The sequence below is a fragment of the Dipteris shenzhenensis genome, chromosome 6 (genome assembly GCF_047967505.1).
Source record: "Dipteris shenzhenensis isolate YYH24624 ecotype China chromosome 6, Dip_SZ_1.0, whole genome shotgun sequence".
In the NCBI taxonomy this organism is placed as follows: domain Eukaryota; kingdom Viridiplantae; phylum Streptophyta; class Polypodiopsida; order Gleicheniales; family Dipteridaceae; genus Dipteris; species Dipteris shenzhenensis.
Window position 1 is genome coordinate 1,939,461 of NC_141601.1, and position 15,968 is coordinate 1,955,428.

At 48.4% G+C, this 15,968-nt stretch overlaps 1 protein-coding gene across 1 annotated transcript in view; it reads right to left on the reverse strand.

The window, feature by feature from the left end:
• The window catches only part of LOC147900632 (dynein-1-alpha heavy chain, flagellar inner arm I1 complex-like), a 714,561-nt gene that overhangs the window by 392,130 nt on the left and 306,463 nt on the right, over window positions 1-15,968 (reverse strand). Inside the window, exons 24-25 of the mRNA XM_087375690.1 lie at window positions 10,488-10,598; window positions 10,149-10,244 (exon numbers count right to left, since the gene is read on the reverse strand). Coding sequence (XP_087231816.1) covers window positions 10,149-10,244; window positions 10,488-10,598 — 207 coding nt within the window. The remainder of the gene's footprint in view (window positions 1-10,148; window positions 10,245-10,487; window positions 10,599-15,968) is intronic.

Consider the following 15,968-nt stretch of genomic DNA (forward strand, 5'->3'; position numbering starts at 1 on the left):
TCTGGACTCCAAATATGCCACGCTGATATGCTTTCCAAAATATCCCAGGAGGTATGTTCAAATTGATTTTTGGAATTAGCACAACTCCCTACCACCATGTCTCCAACAAGGGTGGGATCATCGTCACCTCAAGGAGTTGGAACAAGGATTCAAGAAAAGAAAAGGTCTAAGAAGCCATCATCTTTTGAACCTAAGGTAGAAGTGGTCCGTGGTGTACTAAGTATAGAAGTTCCCATCACGGTCACTAGGAATGTCCCTCCAAACGCAAGATATCAACTTTTGCTTTGTTTTGCACGTTTATAAAATTAATGTAGGTATCTCAATTTACTTATGCATGACAAAGAAATTGGGAGAAATATCCTCAACATGGTAGATACTATTCAAATATTAATGGCTATTATAAATATGTATGAATAAAGGATGGAATGTTTACCAAATTAAACAAGGTGAATGATAACAAATCATTCATAAGGCTTGCCCGAGATCCAAATAGCGAAAGAGGGCAGAGATGATGAATTGATAGCGATGAGGGAGACACAGAGAGAGAGAGAGAGAGAGAGAGAGAGAGAGAGAGAGAGGGGGGGGGGGGGGGGGGGGGGCTAAAATAGTATGTGTATCAATAAAAAATTGAGAATTTTTGAAAATAAAAATTGGCTATTTTCACTTCTTGTTGAATCGCCTTGACTTAAGGCCTACCTATGGCAGGCCAAAAATATTCCCTTTATATTATTTCTAGCTCTTTATCCTTGGGACTAAAATGATTTTGATTTCTTGGTTGTTTTACCTTTTTTTTGAAGAAGTATTATATTTCACTATTGGGAGTAGAAAATATAAATGTCAATACATTATTGTAAAGGAGAGAGTAAAGAGTACAAGAAAAAATTTCAACTCAAATATTTTAATAAGTAATAGAAAAGACTATTTTACTAGGGTTATATACATTACTAAGCCTATTCTTGTTAGGAAATGGAGTCAATTTGAGTGACTTTTAGTGTGTTCTAGAGTAGTACTATACTACTTTCTATCCTAGAGTGCCACATGTCACTATGGGACTTATCCCATATACATTTGACACTTTGTCTGTGCCTATCCTATGAAGGCATTGTACTTTCATTGTTATAATCATCAAGCCTTATGCCTTTCTTGATCATGTAAGTACTTTACTTGGTTGTATATTTCTTTCTCGCATTATTTCATTTCCATTATGCTTTTCTAGTCTTTCTTTTTCTTTCCATTCCATTCCATGCCTGTTTCAGGGGAGGGGTTCCTATCCTTCCGGAGGTGTTACCGGAGGCCAAAGGCCATTGGCGTGAGAAGCATGAGTGTTGCAATGCTCTAATGCAATGGATCGTGCAGAGTGCACCGTGCAGTGGTGTGCGAGTGTCGTATGCTATACTGCAGTGAACGACGACGTACGAGTGCACTATGCTAAATGACAATCACCTGCGAACTCCACAACATAAGCAGAATAAGAAAATCTCGTCCTACACTGGTGAACAATCCCCATATCGGGAAGAGACAAGAGAAATGAGAAAGTGACCAAGTTGACCAAAGTACATATCACTAGACTAGTGTCTCCAGGTCACAAGTTGCAAGTCACAAGAATACACAGGTCTATCCCCATAGTAGACAGAGGGTACACACAAGTCTCTCCACACTCTCTCCTTGGCGAGCTCGTAGCTCTAGCCTCTATCTCTCCTCACACTCTCCTTTCTTCCGCTCCAGTGCCGAATGCTGAATGCCCTCCCCCTCTCCACCTTCTCCTTCATCCTCATCCCCCGCCTTGGAGGGTCCCTTCTTCACTGAGAATCCCCCCCCTTTCTTCCCATTGGTCATCCTCTTATCTCCTTAGCTGTTGAGGATAGCCGTTGCACCACTGGCTCTCTTGATGGCTACGGCGACTTCCTGACTCCTTGACTCGCCAGCCTCGTCTAGTTAGGATGGTGTAAATTCTCCATGTGCAGGTGAGCTGGATCACCACACCACTGCACCACTGTATCACTGAACCACTGTGTAAATGTAAATACTCCTGACTGCTCCATGTGCTAAGCTCACTCTCCATGTGCGCAGCTCTTGATGAGATCACTTTAGACATGATACTCCTGGTTGACCTGTGGTTGACATGTGTCGACCTGTGGTTGACATGTGTCGAGACATGGTTGCCTCGGATAGTACTCCTGGATGAACCCGTGTGATCACGTGGTTGACTTGTGTTGACACATGGTCAACATGTGGTCAACGCCTGTCGACAAGTGGTCGTCGTGTGGTAAGGTAACAGTTTCCCCCGCCACTATCATTCACCGTCCCAGTGAATAGAAATGGAGGACGAATCCGTCAAAGAAAAAAAAAATGAACTTACAAACCATTGATATGGTGATGGAGTAGGAAAAGGAAATGGTACAAACCATGTGGTTGCTGTGGGAGTAATCCTAGATTTGTATTAAGTTGAAACATGAAAAATAAACTGCTGCGTGATAAGGGACAGCATGGAAAATTGCAAAAAAACTGAGTACATCTTGAGGTAAAACACTGATATTTACAGTGAGGGCCAAGCAGCTTGGCAAAAATCTAACAGTGCAAAAAAAAACCCAAACACCCATGTATCAAACCCTTGTATGAGATTACTAAGGGTGGTAATCAGCAGCCTGTTCCTCTGCCTTCTCCTCTTCCGCCTTCGTATTTGGCTCTGTGGCCTTTTGCTCATCCCTTTGCTCTGGCTCAGTCATATGTATCTGTGGATGGGGTGCTTCCTCCTCACAGTCCTCAGATTTTCATACTTGGATTTGAGAGAGCACAGGCAGCCCAGCAGCGCGCCACAGAAGTGACACTTCGACAATAGGAGGAAAGGTGGCAGAAAGAGAAGGACTCAGCAATACATGAGCGTGACATCGCTTGGAACATTCAGCAGGCTGCCCTTGAGGTTCGCCTCCATAATCACAAGCAGGAATGGGAAGCAAAAATGACAACACTATGCAGCCAACATGCAGCAGCTCTAGCAACTTTGCAAAGCCAGCATGTCACAGAGGTGACCAGATTTCACCAGGAGATTACACAGTTAAAGGAATCGTTGTCTTCCTCCGAGATTGCCAAGGAAAAATCAGAATCCAGAGTGGCTGAATTGGAAAAGAAGCGTTCATCCATGGAGGAAGAATTCACAGATCTTTGGATGCAGTTGGCCACCCTTCAGACTTCCCAGTCCACCTTGCAAGGGCAAAAGGATCATTACTACCGGCGATACCACCGATATAAACAAATGTTGCTGTTGAGAGAGGAGCTTATGAGCATAACCTGTGGAATTGAAGACCACTGTCCCAAGCTGCGTGAAGGTATCATCCATGATACGCTAAGCAAGATGCAGGGACCTTTTCATCCACGCATACCTATCGCTGTAATTCATCCTGTCTGCCAAATTAATCACGTCCCCCAATTCCTCAAACATCTCAGGGAGAGCTCCCTCTTCCTCGATTGACAGGTTTCCTGTAGGTGCCGATTTGTCTAAGTGCACAAAACATGGGCCCTGGAGATCTTTCTGTTCTGTGCGAGGCATTCCTGCAAGGGAATGGTGAAGATTTGATTGAGATCCTCCTCTTCCCCACATACTGGTGAGCGTTTCTTGTGAAGGACAGATAGTAGTTGGCTGTAATCTTCATTCTATTTTTCCACCATGGAAATATTTGAAAGAGGTGGGCCTGATGAAGCAGCTATGTAAGCTGTGAACATATCATTCTCATGAAGGGGTGGGCAATCCACAGATTGGGGCAAAATCCCTCCCTCAAATACCTCCTCTGATGCTAAAGTGGCCGATGGAGGATCTCCTCGGGAGGGGCTCCCACTCCGGTCTTTGCTCCTGTCTCTGCCCTGTGGTGGTCGTGGTGGGGAGGCCGAAATGTGAAGTACTCCCTGCGATGACATCCCCTGAGAAAGCCCGTGGGAGTCAGGGCCCAGGCTAAGATTCAGGTCCAACACTTGGTCTAATACATGGTCAGAGGTCGCCTGAAATGTGGTGATGACTGCATCGGTGAAAGTGGTAGGGAGGGAAGATGAAACAGCTGCTGCAGTCCTTCGTAACAATACACCTTTCGAGGAAGTCCCTGGTACAACAGTCGTATCTGGTACAACAGTCATCGTCATTGGTACAACAGTTGTCGTCACTGGTACAACAGGGGTGTACCTGGTGCAATCCCTCCCACTGAAAGTCTGGAGATCCCTGGAGAAGCCTGGACAAGTGTGACTGATGGAGATGCAAGTCTGGGCACGAGCACGGGCACTGGCACTGGCACTGGCGAAGTGACTGATGGAGATACGAGACATGTCACTAATGGGAAACCTGTAGCACAGGTAACAGAATATACTCAAGAAGCTCCAACACAGACTTCATCAGGTGGCGCTCGTCCTCCTGGTTGAAAGAGGAGAGGAGGCAGTTTCGGGGGAAGGGACATTGGAAGTGACAGTGAAAGAGATGGAAGAGGGGGTGACAGGAGGGGAGAGAGATGATGAAGGGAGGCGACCTGTGACAATGGAAGGAGGGTTGGCCTTCCACTGGTGAAGTAAGAAGGTGAGGTGGGGCCCACAAGTACAGGTATATGCGCCCCGACGCTTGCGGACTATGTTACGGAAGGCAGAGTAGAAGAGTGAGGCGAAATCATAGGGAGTGACCGAGAGAATGGAGTCTAAGGCAGAATGGATCGCCTTGGTGATGAAGAAGTGGCCTGGGATAGAGTAGAAGTGCGTGAACAACTACCTCGCTAAAAGCGCCTCTCGGCTGTTTCCCTCGAGAACCTTCTTGCACTCATGTCCTCTGCGATGAGTTTTACACGTAGACAAGAAGGACAGGAATGTGGGTGAGTCGGTGTGAGGTGGCAAATGTGGGAAGACGGAGATATGTGGATATGAGACTAGGAGTGAACATGTGACGGGAATTCAGGAATCCAAATGTGTCTGTTGCAAAGTCATAAGACTGAATGAACGCAGTACACATTTGGACGTCCACCTGGGGAAGTGTGACATCATCAAACTCCATGAGAGACATGCGGGCTATCTCATCAGGTGACAAGATGCTAGATAGCTTGAGTGTGGGATCGAGGAAAGGTTTGAAAACCACCCGAATGATTGAGGAAGATGAAGCAGGGGGTGGAAGATCACAAGTTGTACTTTGTAGGGCCAAATCACCGCCACCAGTACTGTGACCATTGTGCCCACTGGATGCCTTGGATGGTGTTTTGATTGTACCTGTGGGGGGCAGATAGTCAGAGCCTCCATGATCTGAATCAGAGGAACTCGAAAAGGGGATAGCTCCTCGTCTAATATGATAGTGATCCTGTTGGAGGGAGGTGAATCTGCAGCTGCTCGAGGTCGTTTGGAAGTGCTCTGTGGTGTAGACCCGGCACCCAGGTCATCAATGGTGCGTTTGCCAAGTGATGCCATGGAGGATGGTCCTGATCCTGTTTTGTGGCCTGCCCGAGCCCGATGGAAGTCAACGAATAAAGTATCGTGGGGTAATCTGGGTTTGTACTAGTGGCAAGGGGCACGGGTAGGCATGAACGATGGCGTCGTATGGAGAGGAAAAGAGTGCGGAGGGGGTGTCGATGTCGAGGTCTAGAGAGGCAAGGAGGGAGGAGGAGGTGTTGATGTCGAGGTTAATAAGATAGGAGCCCAGAATCTGCTACGAGAGAATTCCTTAGCAGAGCCACCAATGCAGGCCCATGCTTCGTCGTATGGAGAGGAAAAGAGTGAGGAAGGGGTAGGAAAATAGTGAGGAAGGGGTCTCGCTGTTGAGGTCTTGAGAGGCAAAGAGGGAGGAGTAGGTGTTGAGGTGGAGGTTAACAAGATAGGAGCCTGGAATTTTGTACGAGAGAATCCTTAGCAGAGCCACCAGTGCAGGCCCATGCATCGTATGGAGAGGAAAAGAGTGAGGAGGGGGTGTCGGTGGAGAGGTAGAGGAAGAGGACGGATGTAGAGTGATAGGGAGGGAGGGGTGACGAGGGGGGGGGGGGGGGGGGAGGGGGGCGGGAACAAGGAGGGGAGAGGGGGTGACGCAGAGGGTGTAGGGAGGAGAAGGGGGGGGGAGTTGCGCAGGAGAGGGGGACGTAGGCAGGTAGAGGGAGAGGGGAGAGAGGGGGTTGCGCTGGACAGGGGGGAGGGCAGGTAGAGGGAGAGGGGGGAGGGGCTGCGCAGGAGAGAGGGGGAGGGGCAGGGTGGCAGGTAGAGGGAGAGAGGGGGGGGGGGGGGTTGCGCAAGAGAGGGGGGGAGGCAGGTAGAGGGAGAGGGGGGAGGGGCTGCGCTGGAGAGGGGGGAGGGGCAGGGTGGTGGGTAGAGGGAGAGAGGTGGGGGGGCTGCGCAGGAGAGAGGGGGAGGGGCAGGGTGGCGGGTAGAGGGAGAGAGGGGGGGGGCTGCGCAGGAGAGAGGGGGAGGGGCAGGGTGGCGGGTAGAGGGAGAGGGGGGGGGGGGGGCTGTTGCGCAAGAGAGGGGGGGAGGCAGGTAGAGGGAGAGGGGGGAGGGGCTGCACAGGAGAGAGGGGGAGGGGCAGGGTGGCGGGTAGAGGGAGAGAGGGGGGGGGGCTGTTGCGCAAGAGAGGGGGGGAGGTAGGTAGAGGGAGAGGGGGGAGGCACAGGGTGATGGGTAGAGGGAGAGAGGTGGGGGGCTATGCGCAGGAGAGGGGGGGGAGGGCAGGTAGAGGGAGAGGGGCACAGGAGAAGGGGGGAGGGGCAGGGTGGCGGGTAGAGGGAGAGAGAGGGGGGGGGCTGTTGCCCAGGAGAGGGAGAGAGCTGGTTGCCAAGGAGGAGGGAGAGAGCTGGTTGCCAAGGAGAGGAGAGTTGGGAGGAGGATAGTTGGCCGCCAAACTAGCGCGCTTTTGAGTGTGGTGTGTAAGGGGTGGAGAGAACCGATGGAGGGGAGAGAGAGCCAAAAAGCAAATTCACCAAACTTAACCTTATCCACGAAAAATAGCATATCCACTAAATTTAGCATATTCGTCAAATTTAGCATATTTGCCAAATTTAGCATATTCGCCACATTTAGCTAAGTGCCAAAAATAGGTTGGACGTGCATCGCCAGGTGGATGGAAGATGGAAGAAAAAGAGATGAGTGTGACAAAGGGTGGAGAGAGAAAGTATTGGTAGGAGAGAGGTGGGGGAGTGACATAGGGTGGAGAGAGAAGGTGTTTGTAAGAGGGAGGCAGAGGTGGAAAGGGTGGAGAGGGAATGAGTTTGTAAGAGAGAGATGGGGGTTGGATAGAGGGTGGAAAGAGAAGGGATTTGTAAGAGAGAGGTGGGGGGTTGGACACAGGGTGGAAAGAGAAGGTGCTTGTAAGAGAGAGGTAGGGAGTTGGACAGAGGATGGAAAGAGAAGGGGTTTGTAAGAGGGAGGTGGGAGGTGGACAGAGGGTGGAAAGAGAAGGGTTTGTAAGAGAGAGGTAAGGGGTTGGATAGAGGGTGGAAAGAGAAGGGTTTTGTAAGAGGGAGGTGGGAGATGGACAGAAGGTGGAAAGAGAAGGGGTTTGTAAGAGAGAGGTAGGGGGTTGGACAGAGGGTGGAAAGAGAAGGGTTTTGTAAGAGAGAGGTCAGAGAAGGGTTTTATAAGAGAGAGGTAGAAGTTGGACAGAGGGTGGAAAGAGAAGGTGTTTGTAAGAGAGAGGTAGGGAGTTGGATAGAGGGTGGAAAGAGAAGGTTTTTGTAAGAGGGAGGTGGGGAGTTGGACATAGGGTGGAAAGAGAAGGTTTTTGTAAGAGGGAGGTGGGGAGTTGGACAGAGGGTGGAAAGAGAAGGGTTTTGTAAGAGAGAGGTAGAAGTTGGACAGAGGGTGGAAAGAGAAGGGTTTTGTAAGAGAGAGATAGAAGTTGGACAGAGGGTGGAAAGAGAAGGTTTTTGTAAGAGGGAGATGGGGAGTTGGACAGAGGGTGGAAAGAGAAGGGTTTTGTAAGAGCGAGGTAGAAGTTGGACAGAGGGTGGGAAGAGAAGGTGTTTGTAAGAGAGAGGTAGGGAGTTAGACAGAGGGTGGAAAGAGAAGGTTTTTGTAAGAGGAAGGTGGGGAGTTGGACATAGGGTGGAAAGAGAAGGTTTTTGTAAGAGGGAGGTGGGGAGTTGGACAAAGGGTGGAAAGAGAAGGTTTTTGTAAGAGGGAGGTGGGAGGTGGACAGAGGGTGGAAAGAGAAGGGTTTTGTAAGAGAGAGGTAGAAGTTGGACAGAGGGTGGAAAGAGAAGGTGTTTGTAAGAGAGAGGTAGGGAGTTGGACAGAGGGTGGGAAGAGAAGGGTTTTGTAAGAGAGAGGTAGAAGTTGGACAGAGGGTGGAAAGAGAAAGTGTTTGTAAGAGAGAGGTAGGGAGTTGGACAGAGGGTGGAAAGAGAAGGGGTTTGTAAGAGGGAGGTGGACAGAGGGTGGAAAGAGAAGGGTTTGTAAGAGAGAGGTAAGGGGTTGGACAGAGGGTGAAAAGAGAAGGGTTTTGCAAGAGGGAGGTGGGAGATGGACAGAAGGTGGAAAGAGAAGGGGTTTGTAAGAGAGAGGTAGAAGGTTGGACAGAGGGTGGAAAGAGAAGGGTTTTGTAAGAGAGAGGTAGAAGTTGGACAGAGGGTGGAAAGAGAAGGGGTTTGTAAGAGAGAGGTAGAAGTTAGAAAGAAGGTAGAAGGAGAAGGAGTTTGTAAAATAGGATGAAAAGGGGAGGCCGTAGTTAGAGAGAGAAAGTGACACGGAGTGAAAAAGGGAGGCCGCATTTAAAGGGTGGTCATTTAGAGAGAGAAAGTGGCACGGGATGAAAAAAGGTCATACTTAGAGAGAGAAAGTGGCTCGGGGTGAAAAATGGAGGGCTCACTTAGAGAGAGAAAGTGACACTCGGGTGGAAAGAGAAGGACCCATGTCGAGAGAGAAAGTGGCACCAAGGGGAGAGAGGAGGAGCCATGTAGAGAGAGAAAGTGGCACCAAGGGCAGAGAGGAGGACCCTTGTAGAAAGAGAAAGTGGCCCTCAGAGGGAGAAGATGTCACCAAGAAGGAGAAGGTAAGAGTGTATATGGAAGGACTAGGAGGGTGTTTCCTCATTGATCATGGTACCTCTTGATGCGTGACCCATTCACTCGTGCACATAGGAGTCTGCCTTCCAAAGTGGCCAAGTAGACTCCGCCACTTGGGATAAGCTTGGCAATGAAAAATGGGCCTGTCCAACCACTTACAAACTTAGGTTTGTGTTTGAGAAACTTACTGGAATACAAGAGTACTAAATCTCCAACTTTGAAAATTCTTTTTATGAGGTTCCGGTCATGCCAAGCTTTTTGTTGTTTCTGCCACACTTCTTGAGCGAAAACTGCTTCACGTCGATGCTCTGCTAGTGCTTCCAAATCCCACAAGCGTTCCATTATGCAGGCTTCAAAGTTATCATTTTTGTCTAGAAGAATCCTGTGGGTGTCAAGATGAAATTCATAAGGCATAACGGCCTCCAGTCCATAAACCAGCTTGAAGGGTGAATACCCAATACTCGCCTTGTAAGCAGTTCGATAGGCGAATAAAGCAGTTGGAAGTATGTCGTCCCAATCGGCTAAAGAACTTAGGCAAAGTCAATGCACGATCCCGCACATTGTGCGATTTGAGCTCTCAGCTAGACCATTGGCACGTGGGTAATAGGGAGATGAAAATTTGTGAACTATTTGTAGCAGGTGAACTAGTGCAGCAATGGTGTCATTTAGGAAGTGAGACCCTTGTGGAAACCATATCTAGTTCTAGACCGGCATGCACAGTTTTGATGACCATCATTGTCATGCTATGTTCTTGGTTCCATTCTAGCAGTCCCTCACCTTTCCTCCATGGGGGGGTATTAGGAAATGGAGTCAATTTAAGTGACTTTTAGTGTGTTCTAGAGTAGTACTATACTACTTTATATCCTAGAGTGCCATGTGTCACTATGGGACTTCTTTGACACTTCGAGTGTGTGTGCCTATCCTATAAAGGCATTGTACTTTCATTATTATAATCATCAAGCCTTATGCCTTTCTTGATCATGTAAGTACTTTATTTGGTTGTATATTTCTTTCTCGCATTATTTCATTTCCATTATGCTTTTCTAGTCTTGCTTTTCCTTTCCATTCCATTCCATGCATTGCATCTTCAATTCACTAATCTTACGAAAGCATATTCATCATTTTTATTGCATAGGAGATAAAAATTACCTCCACTAGCATGGCAAAAGGAGTGACTGGTAGATCAAACAACTTTTGTGCAAGAACAAGCTGCTCCCTTTTTGCTTGGACATCCTCTAATTCAGCCTAGAACATCAAAGATGTTGAAAAGAAGCATTACTTGAGTACTTGCATGGGTGCATGTTTGCCTTATTTTATACTTTCAGCAATATATCATCAACAATGCTTCCAAGCTTTGTAATCAGATAGCTAGGGTGAAATTGGAATCATGGCAAGAGAAATCATTGTTGCATTGTGAGGCCTATCAGGTGTGAGAATTGGTTAATATATATTCAAATCCAATAATTTAAGCCTAGGGGTTCTTTGTACCTGGCAATCCTCTAGCATCTCAAGCCCTAGATCCATGTCACTACATTTTCCAGGTCCCTTTTGTAGTGTCCGTTCATAGAACACACTAACGTCTTTTGAAAAATCAAGTACCTGCCAAAAGTCAACGCAATATTTTATGTAGGGTCAATACAGGGACTTTATATTTAGATTTAGAGTTCTTTTTTTTTTTGGGGGGGGTGGCGCAAAAAAGAGACTTCTATTAAGTAAGAAAGAAACTCGCTAGAGCAAGCTCTGTGCGGAAATACAACATGCTAAGCATGTAATAAAAAACACCTCATAAGAATGAGGTAGAAAGAAACCAAGGCTGAGGCTGAAAATGCCAACTCAACCCCGTAGAAGTCTCAGCAAGGAAGGGAGAGTCTCTCCAATCCCTGAGAAAAGTAACTCTCTTGGAGGAGGTTGCTCGAGAAGATCCCTGCATGGTCGCTCATATGTCCATCAGAGTGTGTACCGTATCTGTCCAAGTACTGGCCAAGACCTGAGAAGAGTGAACCTAGAGAACCCTCCATAGCCTCAGTGCATCTGGCTCTCCAAATGTGCCATGCTGCAGTGCTAGCTAAAACCTCCCATGGAGAGTCAACTGAGGAATGAGCAGCCCTGAAGAGAGTGGCCGGAACATCCTCTAAAGAGCACGACTCCACAAGATGTCGTTGGATGCGTAGAGCCCAAGATGAGTCACGTCTCTCGAAGAAAACCTGGGGCCCTGAAAGAGTGAGCCAAGCCACTGATCCCCAGGTCATATAGAAGGGGAGGCGAACAAAAGTGCTGAAAAGTCTTACAATCCCCTTCCATATGATTCTCGCCTGTTTGCAATCCCAACGGAAGTGTTGTACTGTCTCCAAAGCAGAAAGGCAACGAGGGCAAGTAGGGTTAGCCCCGAATTTGGATCTCCAATGGTTCACTGCTATCCCACCATGAATAGAAAGCCAAAAGAAGAGAGTGATTTTTCTATTCCGGTGGGATTTCCAGAGCCTCTGCCAAAAAAATTTCTGCAAGTCTGCAGAAATCTGATAATACTCCCAATGAGGAGCTCTGGTAGGCCTCCAACCCGTGCAGCTGAGTTGGAATTTCCTAGCATTACTGACCGTGTAATGAAAGAAGGGGATGCCCTTCTCTCGGTGCCCTTCATCTATCCACTCCCATTCCCCAGGGTCCCACTGCAAAAACTTAATTGGGACACCTCCATAGAGCCACAGTCTCCATGAGCCCAGGGCAATGAGTAGCGGGTCATGATTCAAGTACCACTGTGAAAGAGAGCCATGCTCCATGAAGCCCACTATCCTGACTGGCTGAAATGGTACCTCCAACAATATATCGTCTGTGGACTTGGATAGCCTGCCCCCCGAAGAAACATCAAAGACTAGGGAATCCTCATGTGTGTTACGTAAAGCAATCACCTGCAAAGGAATGCCCGATCTGGAAAATGCCCCCATCCAGGTGGAACAAGTAATAGGCATGTCATCTGTGTCCACCCAATCCAAGGGCAAGGCTGCATCACTCTGTTGAACTCTCCCTGCACTCCCTCTAAGATTATGAACCACCTAGGCCTGTTGGTCTGCAGGAAGCCTCCTGAAGGCTTTCCATGCTCCCACAGTAGATGCAGGGCCCCTCTCCCATCTGTGCTACTGCATGTAAAGAGAAGCTCCAAGTGGTCTGCCATGCTCATCCAAAATACTGTCATTCCACATGATAGGCTGCCTTTCAATCTCTTCACGGGTGGATGGGGGAATCCTGCGAAGAGTACTCCTGAAGCTGGCCCATGCTTTCAGGATAGCAACCATAAGAGGGGAAGGAGATCTGAGGTGGGCTGTGGTGAAAATCCATCTGGTATTGTGTATCCAATCATCTCCTGAAGTGGGTGTGGGAGACTCTATGCATCTGATAAAAAAGTCCTTTCAAGGCTCTTACCCTGGCATAAGTCCTCTCACAATGACCTTGCAGAGTAAGGCTCTGCACTGTAGATTCGGGTCGATGATATTCAAACCCCCTTCTCTTGTAGGAAGAATCAAGGTCTCCCAAGCCACCCTGGCTGTAACATCATTTGTGCAATCTGGACCACTCCATAAAAAGTTTCGTATGGGCCTCTTGAGCTGAGTGATACAATTCCTAGAGTGGCACCAACAAGAGCATATAAACCATGCTATGGCTAGAAGAATTTGGTTAACCACCACCACTCTTGATGCCAAGTCAAGTTTGGCTGAACTCCAAAAAAGGAGCTTTCTTCTGATGCTCTCCAACACCGGAGCAAACTGTTGTGAAGGAGAGATGCCCACCCCAACTTGGCAGCCCAAATATCTGACGGAGACACCCCTTTGCACCCAAGTGAAACCAATATCATTACCCCAATCCGGGGTGTCATCATCGCAAATCCAAAAACCATTAGATTTATGCCAATTAATGTGCGCACCTGCAGCCGTGCAAAAATAAATCCAAGGCTGTCCGGAAGGAAGTGAGTGTCTTGGGGGAGGCATCCAAAAAAACAGCCGTGTCATCTGCCAACTCACTATCCAGGAGCTCTTCTTCCCGGCGGAGAGGAAGCGTCAGCCCATAAATATCAGCTTGAGATCTTAGGTAGATACTCATAGCTTCCGCCACAAACAGAAAAAGAAAAGGGGCAAGAGGACAACCCTGGCGGACTGATCTAGAGATCTGAAATCTGTCCCCACTTACCTCCCCAATAAGCACCTGGCTATGGGCTGATCTGTAGAGAGAGGATACTCCTCTAATCCATGCATCTGAAAAACCAAAGCGAGATAGAGTACCCTCTAAAAAATCCCAGTCTACTCTGTCGTAAGCTTTCTCAAAGTCCAAGAGTAGAATGGCCAACCTCTGGCGGCTCTGCATGGCCCATTCTGAGGCCTCCCAAAATGAGAAAATATTATCGAAAATATTTTGCCATGCACAAACCCTATATGCTTGTCATGAATCAAATCTGGAAGAAAAACCTGTAGCCGTAGACTGATTGCTTTCGCCAGAATCTTGTAAAAAGTGCCCAATAGAGTGATGGGTCTCAATTGTGACACTAGATTCCTATTACCCTCCTTTGGGATGAGATGAATGAGACCATCTGTAAGTGAGTCAGGCATCTCATCAGAGTCCCACACGCCCTGCAGGGCTGATGTAATGTGATTACCAATCTGCTCCCAAAAAGTAATAAAAAAAGAAGGGGTAAGTCCATCCGAACCTGGGCACTTGCCCTTGTGAAGGGCAAGTAATGTAGTCCTAAATTCTTCATTGGTGAAAGGTGCATCAAGAGAAACAAACATCTCATCCTTCACCAATACTGGGATACACTGCCAAATAACCTCTTTGGCATCATCATCCTGTGTCTCAGGATCAGCAGTAAGAAGGGTGGCATAAAAATCTGAAGCTATGCGTAAGACATCATCAGGCTCTGTCTGTAAAACCCCATGTGAGTCAATAAGGTGGGATACACTCTCTCTACTATGTCTAGGGCCAAGAGTAGAGAAAAAGTGTTTATTGACTCTACCACCCATCTGAATCTAGAAGGACTCCCGTGCATGAAAGGCATACTCTGCTCTCTAATCAAGCAATATCTGCTGTGCTGCAGCAAGGCGCTCCTGAATCCAAGCATATGAAGGCCGTTTCTGCTCTTCCCTCTGCAAAGCTGCCAACCGCTGGCGAACACCAATCTCACATCTGAGAATATCTCGTCTCCTGGTACAAGCAACTGAGAGGCAGAAGTCGCTAATACTAGAAAGGGCAGCAGCTACATGTGATGGATATGGTTGCCCACCCTGGACATGAGAAACCCATATCTGCAGGGCTGCCTCTGTAAGGTCCTCCTCTATGTACAAGGCATCTGGAATCCTGATGCTGGCAGACCGGCCTCTCAAGTGAGGCTCTGAGATAGCCAGCACATAGGAAAGTGGTATGAAGTGGAAACCCCAGCAGCAATGCATACCGATCCAACTCTGTCTAGTGCCCAATCATCTACATAGAATCTGTCAATGTGCGCATGAATAGGCATCTGCTGTCTCCTGTTCAACCAAGAGAACAGGAGGAACTGTGGCTGAATAAGAAAGGCATCGTCCGACCAAGTATCTCTGCCACAAAAGTGAAAAAGGAAGGCATCCCAAGCTGCTCTCTCCAAAGAGTGAAGTCGTCCTTCTCTACCCCCTTTTTTGTCTGACGGTAACTCAACCATGTTAAAGTCACCTCCAATCATCCATGAATCCGCAATGGGGGCCCAGGAGAGCAAATCCTTCCACATAAGGACACGTTCCCCTCTAATGTTGGAGGCATACAGGTTAAGGAAACCAACCTTACGCCCTCCAATCAAAAGAATAATCCACTGAGCTCTAGAGGGAATAATCACTCCGTGTCCAACAACTAAGGGGAGAACCGACTGTGAAACTAAAATAGAAGTGCCCCCCATGGTGCCCAAGGCAGGCGACCAAAAAGTATGGCCAGAAAGCAACTTGCCTGACTTGGCACAATCTCTAGAATCCAGTTTGTGCTCTTTATTAAATAAGATATCAATGGAACCCCCAGTAACACCTGGATGAAGCTGATCCCAGATCAGCTGTCTACGGTGGCGATGAGGGACGCCAACTAGGCCCTGTATGTTCCAACTAATAGTCCTCATCGACGAGAGGATGTAGAGTGGAACACCTTACCTGACCTAGTGGCGGAAACAAACCCCTCAATAGGGGAAGACCTCCTGCGCGAGGAGCGAGGAATGGAACCAAGTGGCGGAAAATCAACAGGGGAAAGAACCCTGCCACCTGAAGAAGAAGCCCTGTCAACAGGAAACCCAATCACTCGCTCACCAAAAGTAGAGGGCACAAACTCCTCCTCTGGGAAATCTGAATCATCGGCTAGGGCTGAAAATGAGTTCCTGTGAAGCAAGCAAGACACCGGAGTGTGAAGGATCCCTTCTGAGGGAAGAGGATCAATAGTGTAAACCATCCCCTTCCCCCTATCCAAGGGAGGAAGTGAGGACTGCTCTTGATCTTGTGTTTGCCCAGCCGCAGAGACCTCTACTGCCTCAAGGAGAGTGTCTGGCACCGCTGGTTCTAGGGAACAAGCTGCAACCGGGGAGGAGGTTGAAGCTTCAGTGTCTCGGACTGAGCAAGGTGAGACTGGAGGGACAGCTCGAGGTGAAGCAGAGTCCACTAGTGTACCCTCGTGAACTGAAGGAGGGACCTGCACACGAACCGGAACCCACTGGAATGCATCACGTGCCCCTGAGGTAGGAGGAGGTCGAGGAGTAGGTGATGGACCTGTACCACTCCCCTGTCGAGGTCGAGGAGCAGGTGCTGGACCTGTACCACCACCATCCTGAGGAGCACCACCATGCGGAGGTCGAGGAGAAGGTGCTGGACCTGTACCACCCCTCTGTCGAGGCCGAGGAGCAAGTGCTGGACCTGTACCATCCCCCTGTCGAGGCCGTGGGGCAGTAGCTTTACCAGAGGGCTTCTTGGGCCTTTTCTTCTT